At 41.6% G+C, this 7500-nt stretch overlaps 1 protein-coding gene across 8 annotated transcripts in view; it reads left to right on the top strand.

Moving 5' to 3' along the window:
• Positions 1-3424, top strand: part of LOC113656690 (coiled-coil domain-containing protein 157-like) — a 5896-nt gene extending 2472 nt beyond the window's left edge. For 3 of the 8 annotated variants that reach the window (XR_007137684.1, XR_007137685.1, XR_007137683.1), the window contains exons 2-3: positions 1286-1520; positions 2430-2570. Coding sequence is in view for 3 of the 8 variants with exons in the window: in XM_047799828.1 (XP_047655784.1) it covers positions 1-43; positions 401-478; positions 565-734; positions 861-1037; positions 1355-1520; positions 2430-2776 (981 nt within the window). In the remaining 5 variants the exon portion in view is untranslated. The other 5 variants (XM_047799828.1, XM_027168037.2, XR_007137682.1 and 2 more) reach the window with 4 other exon arrangements.
• The last annotated feature ends 4076 nt before the right edge of the window (positions 3425-7500 follow it).

Genomic DNA, 7500 nt, shown 5'->3' with positions numbered 1-7500 from the left:
GAGCTGAAAACACAACGGGAGGAGAAGGAGGAGCTGAGAAAAGGTGACACGTGACACACTCACATATGTCTGTTTTCCTCTCTTATTATTTTCTACTGCAATTTTATTCAATTCTTTTCACTTTATCACTTTTTTTAATATTCTTTTCATTTTCACTTTTTTTACTGATAATTTTGCATTTTATTGTTTGGATTTTTACGTGCTTTCGTTTTTTTAAAATTTCTTTTTCCTTTCTTTTTTCACTTACTCTATACTTGTATTTTTATACTTTCCCATTTATTCTGCTTTCACTGCTGTTAACATCATTACTATGTTCTTCTCACTGTGTTTTACTGTCGATGCTTCATCACCTGCTGCTCGTCTCTCTGCCTTTTCAGTATTTTTAACGTTTCGTTTTCAGGATCTGAGGCTTTAGAAGTGAAAATCTCAGAACTGGAAGGAGAATTAAAGCTGCAGAGAGAATCACAGCAGTGTGTCGGTGAGCCGTGAATACAGCAACCTTATAAACACTACTGATGTTACAGCAGTGCAATGTTACACATGTGTGTGTGTGTGTGTGTGTAGAGCATGAGAGGGATTCCCTAGTAGGTGAAGTGTACAGGCTTCATCAGGAGGAAGTGAGATGGAAGGAGACGGAGCAGAAGAAGAGAAATCTGGAGTCGGAGCTCAGCGACACACGGAAGCTTCTGGATACAGAGAGCGCAAAATATCACAGTAGTCAGCGCCAACATGAGGTGTGTGTGTGTGTCTGTATGTCTCTGTGTGTGTGTTCATATTTTAGGTGATGTTAGTGTGTTGAGCAGATGATGACTCATCACTCAGGTTCTGTTTCGGTGTGTGCGCGTGTGTGTGTGTGTCAGGCGATGACGTTGAAGCAGCGTGCCCTGCTGGAGCGTACAGAGACACTGGTACAGCAGTGTGAGGAGCTACAGGTTCATCTGGACAAGTGTGAGGATGAGAAAGCTGAGCTCACTGACACACTCACACACACCACACAGGAGAAGAACACACTACAGGAACAGCTCACAGAGCAGAAGGTGGAAAACACACAGATACACACACACACACTCACACACACACACACACACACACACACACACACACACACACACACACACACACACACACACACACACACACACACATTATAGCAGCTATGAACACCCCTTTTCCTTCTCTCTTAAGATTCAACTCTGAAACTGGAGACTCCTTCATACACATTAAAAAACATCTTACAGAAAAATATTTCTGATAAGTCTATGACATCATGGGTGATGTGATCTAGGTGTGTGTGTGTGTGTGTGTGTGTGTGTGTGTGTGTGTGTGTGTGTGTGTGTGTATGTTTCCCCTCCAGTCTGAGTTCCTGTCTCTAAAAGACGACAGAGAGAAGCAGTGTGTGCGACTCCGTGAGCTGGAGGACTGTGTGTCGAGGCTCACTGAGGATTTACAACAATCTAAAGAGAGAGAGAGAATCCTGGTGGCTTTTCCTGAACTAAATCCCCAACCCACTAAACTACAGAGTGAGACACACACACACACACACACACACACACACGCATACACACACACACACACACACACACACACACACACACACACACACACACACACACACACACACACACACACACACACAGTCACACACACACGCACACGCACACACACGCGCACACACACACACACACACACACGCAAACACACACACACACACACACACACACACACACACAGACACACACACACACTCATACACACACACACACACAGTCACACACACACGCACACGCACACACACGCGCACACACACACACACACACACACACACACACACACACACACACACACACACGCATACACACACGCATACACACACACACACACACACACACACAGACACACACAAACACACACACACAGTCACACACACACACACGCACACACACGCGCACACACACACACACACACACACACACACACACACACACACACACACACACACACACACACACACACACACACAGGTTAAAGACCATAAAGTTTTTAACAACCAGCAACTTCAGTGACGAACACTAGAGGGCGCTAATAGCTCACAAACAGCACTTTATACTTTCACTTATAGTCTGTGGAACTAAACTAGGGTAAAGATGTAAAAATAAAAATATATTAAAACTGAATTTGTTGAGCTTTATTATTATTATTATTATTATTATTATTATTATTATTATTATTATTATTAATCATTTTATTTTAATATTTAACTTAGTAGTGTTTTAAAGTTTGTATTTTGTGAATCAAATGTGTCGACTCTTATTGATCAGTTTATGATCTTAGCCAAATGATCTGACTGAAAGGATGAGCGAATTCATGTGTGTGTGTGTGTGTGTGTGTGTGTGTGTGTGTGTGTGTGTGTGTGTGTGTGTGTGTGTCAGGTACAGGTGATGTCCTGTGTGATATGGAGCAGCAGTTGAAGGTGAACTCGATGAGGATCAGGGTTCTGGAGCAGGAGAACGTGTCTCTGATTAAAACCCTGGCAAAGCTGAAAGATGCTCAGACCATCAGACTCAGTGCAGGAGATCAGACACCAGGTCCAAACTCAGGAAGCTCAGAAACGGCACGAAGAGCAACAGAAAACCCGATGTCTTCTTCCTTTTCTTCTTCCTCTTCTTCTACTGTTGCTCTTCATCATCAGACCCTCAGTGTCTCTGTTGTTCCAGAACAGAAACGGCGCCCAGCTGCACGCACACACACTGCTGTGCTGAACCGTAGGAGGAAGTGATGTCACCACCTGATACTCACATTCACACACTTTAGAAGATTTAAAAAAATGCTGTAATAATCAGTCTGTATTCTGTAACAGCAGCGTCTTGTAACTGCCATGAAGGACATTTTTGACCAGTCGCTTTCTTATAGTGGTGTCATGAACACTGACAGTAACTGGGGCAAGTGACTCCTGCAGTTCTATGGATGTTGTTGTGGGGTCTTTTGTGACATCTTTGATGAGTCGTCGCTGAGCTCTTGGGGTAATTTTGGTCGTCTGGCGACTCCTGGGAAGGTTCACCACTGTTCCATGTTTTGGCCATTTGTGTATAATGTCTCTAACTGTGGTTCACTGGAGTCCCAAAGCTTTAGAAATGGTTTTATAACCTTTTCCAGACTGATAGAGTTCAATTACTTTCTTTCTCATTTGTTCCCGAATTTATTTGGACCTTTTGGTTTACTTCACTTTGTCAGTCAGGTTTATTTAAGTGATTTAATGATAGTGACCAAGTGTGACAGTAATCAGGCCTGGGTGTAGCTAGAGAAATTATACTCAGGTGTAATAACCACAGTTATGTTATGTTTTAACAGGAGGGCAAATACTTTTTCACTCATGTGGGTTTGATTTTGTTTTCCCTTCATAATAAAAAGCTTCATTTAAAAACTGCATGTTGTGTTTATGTGTGTTATCTTTGACTAATATTTACAATTGTTTGATGATCTGGAACATTAAGTGCAACATGCAGACATAGCACGGCCTGAAAGCCACAAGGAAAATGTGCTTTTGTCTTGCTCTGTGGTTTGGTCTTGATTCTCCTAACTGTGTGTGAGTGTGTGTGTGTGTGTGTGTGTGTGTGTGTGTGTGTGTGTGTGTGTGTGTGTGTGTGTGTGTGTGTGTGTGTGTGTGACACGCTGTGTGTGAGAGAGAGAGAGAGAAAGAATGACAATGTGACTTTCACTGTTTTTAAGTGAGCTTTGTCTCTTGTGGCTTCTCCTTCATAATGTGACAAAGCCTTAAAAAGCCTCAGAAAAAGAAACCTTCGGTCTAAACTGTTTTTTCTTTATAGACAAGAATAAACCAAGTACAAACAATTACTGAAGTTCTGGTTCATGTTGGATATGAATTTAATGAGACAAATTGTTAAAATAACAGTGATTAGTGTGAATTCTGTATATTATACAGTACAATGGATTACAGTAGATGATTCTGAACACAGGGTTCTAGTAAACACGCTTACGGTTGTGTAATAGATTGTGTACAGTTACATTTACATGCAAATCTTACAACATAGAGATTAAGCGCTGGTTCTACATTTTACATTTACAGCATCTGGCAGACACAAATTCTGTCAAGTGCTTAAATCTCTGTCATTGTATACATTAATGCTGGTTCACTAGGTTACAGACTTAAGATACCATGAGTTTAAAACATTGTTCAAAGTTACAGTGAAAAAGTTTCAAATGTTTTTGTTTTAAATGCAAAGAAGTGCTAGTTGAAGTGTTTCATGAATGAGTAGGTCTTCATCCGTCAATAGGCAGTTTATTGCACCAGCAGAACAGTTAAGATCTTTATAACATTACCAGAGAGAAGTCGAGCAGCGAGAGAAGTGAGTGATAATGGCTCTGAGGTATGCTACTGGAGAAAATTGAACCAGCCAACAAAGACAACCAGTAAATAATCCTAGCCAAAACACCAAAACCACAGCTTCCTGCAGCTTTCTGCCTACGACCTGACTCTGTGGGCTCGAGAGCAGCAGGCGGATATGCGAACACCAGGAACTGTGAATCCACGAACACGTCACTCACGTGAGAACCGGGATTAATATTATACTGTTATTACACACACATCTGAGTCTGAGTTTGAGCTGAAGATCCGTGATGTTGTGTGAAGGTTCAGGAGAAGGCGGAGTCTCTCACACACACACTGCAGAGAGGAGAAGAGGAGAGATACGAGCTGAGACACACACAGATAGACACACAGATAGACACACACACACACACACACACACACACACACACACACACACACACACACACACACACACACACACACACACACACACACACACACACACACACACAACAGGTACACACACACAGAGATAGACACATGATACACACACACACACACACTACAGGAACAACTCACAGAGCAAAATGTGGAAAACACACACAGATACACACAGACACACACACAGACACACACAAACACACACACACACACAGATACACACACACTTTTATTATAGCAGCTATGAACAGCCCCTTTTCCTTCTCTCTTGAGCTGCAACTCTGAAACTGGAGACTCCTCTCCAAGATAAATGTAAGAACAACCAGGGGAAGGGGATCTGGTGGCAGCTGGAGAAGTGGGATTGAGGGAGATTGGGGAAGGCAGAAGAAGGGAGGAAGAATTAGAATATAATGGGTCTGGACTGGGAGGAGAAAGGATGGGGAGATGAGGAAGTATTGGGAGATACAGGGTTGATACTTAGGCCATCATTCACCCCACAGGCATGATGATAATTCGATGGGCAAAGGGGAGTTTGAGTGCGATGAAAGAAGGAGAGATAATCAGATCGTATAGAGTGATAGCATCACAATAGAGGGCCTGGTGAGAGATGGTGATAGGTGAGGTGGTATAGTCTGTAGTGCCGGTGATGGGTGTAAAGACGATCCAAGTAGTAGGATAATTCTACAGCCAGAGCAGACAGAGTTTAGATTGCCTGCAGTTGTGTTGATGGCTATTGGGTGTAGCATGTCGTCATCATTCCGCTCGAGTGAGGATAGAGCCGATAAGGCATATTGTTCCTAAGCCACGGTGTCTAACATTATGGTTGTAGATAAAACATGTATAAAAATTAAGCAAGGCATGAACCAGTCTATTGTATGACTAGAACAAAAATATGTATGACCAAAAATAATAATAAAAATATGTATAATAATTTATAATCCAATCACTGGTGATTTAATCATATGTAAGCATGTATAATCTAATCAAATGGAAGAACAGGCACTGAGCAGTGGCAGAATATTTACTGTGTACAGTAGGGTGAAACATCAGAAGACACAATAAGAGAATAAAAAGGCTTATGAAGTAACCCAGGTAGTAGATACACACATATACTGTACAGACCAAAAGTTTTCAACAGGACAATGACCCCAGGCTGTGTAAGGACTATTTGACCATGAAGGAGAGTGATGGGGTGCTGCACCAGATGACCCGGCCTCCACGGTCACCGGACCTGAACCCGATCGAGACGGTTTGGGGTGAGCTGGACCGCAGAGTGAAGGCAAAAGGGCCAACAAGTGCTAAGCATCTCTGGGAACTCCTTCAAGACTGTCTGAAGACCATTTCAGGTGACGACCTCTTGAAGCTCATCAAGAGAATGCCGAGTGTGTGCAAAGCAGTAATCAAAGCAAAAGGTGGCTACTTTGAAGAACCTAGAATATGACATATTTTCAGTCATTTCACACTTTTTTGTTATGTACGTATATAATTCCACACGTGTTCATTCATAGTTTTGATGCCTGCAGTGTGAATCTACAATTTTCATAGTCATGAAAATAAAGAAAACTCTGAATGAGAAGGTGTGTCCAAACTTTTGGTCTGTACTCTATACACACTTCTTTTGAGGGTCAGGAACAAATTGTGTAAGTTTTTGGAAGTATGTGTTTTGAATGAGTGAATGTAGAAGAGCACAAAACAACCCCTAAAACCTGAAAGTTTTTCAGTTTCAGGTTTCATTATGCCTTCTTGACTTGTATAGTTTTATATTTTTGTGTGTATGTGTGTGTACAGTATGACAGTATGTATGTGTGTGACAGAAAGAGAAATTAGAGAGATTTTTTTTGTTCGATGTTAGCTGCTTTGTGACGTATAGTTCCCACACTGTTTTTGGCTTTGTAGGTGCAGGGCCGGCCCTCTGTGTAATCTTTGGGTAATGTATTAAAAATAAAACAAACCGACTACATCACCTGGTTATTTTATTCACCCAGGAAAATAGATTAAACCCTAAAAGAAGAATTAAACCAAAAAGAAATTACAATAGTATGAAGGAACCTGCTGGTTCAGATGGGATTAAAGACAGAGACGTGACTGTCCAAAAATAGTACAAATTTATTTCACAACACATTATTTGCTCTTAAAAATACTTTAAAATATCATGTGAAGTTTACCAGTTATTTAACCACAAGTGATAAGAGACTAGATCCTCTTTAACAGAAGGGACAAAGCACACTCAATCCTAAGGTCTCGGGCCGGCCACGACTGATGTGCCCTTGAGCAAGGCACCGAATCCTCCCAACTGCTCCCCGGCGCCGCAGCATAAATGGCTGCCCACTGCTCCGGATGTGTGTTCACTGTGTGTGTGTGTGTTCACTGCTGTGTGTGCACTTTGGATGGGTTAAATGCAGAGAACGAATTCTGAGTATGGGTGACCGTACTTAGCCGTATGTCACGTCAAATCAGTGCATATTGTTTAACACATTAATAAACAAAAAAGGGATAAAACAAAAATACTCTCCCCTTGTGTTACGCCTCAAAAATCACAGATCATCAACAGATAGTCATGTGGATATTTATACAGTAACACACACTTATAGAAACAAAGGGAAAAAAAAAAAGAAAACAAATTACAGTCCGAACACAACCGGTAACACCAAATTAATGTAAAAAGCAGCGGAGCTGTTTAACAGAGCAGGAACACAAAACCAGTTAATGCAATAGACTTGTACCAGGGAGAA

This window comes from Tachysurus fulvidraco, chromosome 14 (assembly GCF_022655615.1).
Source record: "Tachysurus fulvidraco isolate hzauxx_2018 chromosome 14, HZAU_PFXX_2.0, whole genome shotgun sequence".
In the NCBI taxonomy this organism is placed as follows: domain Eukaryota; kingdom Metazoa; phylum Chordata; class Actinopteri; order Siluriformes; family Bagridae; genus Tachysurus; species Tachysurus fulvidraco.
This window is presented reverse-complemented; position numbering and strand designations above follow the sequence as displayed.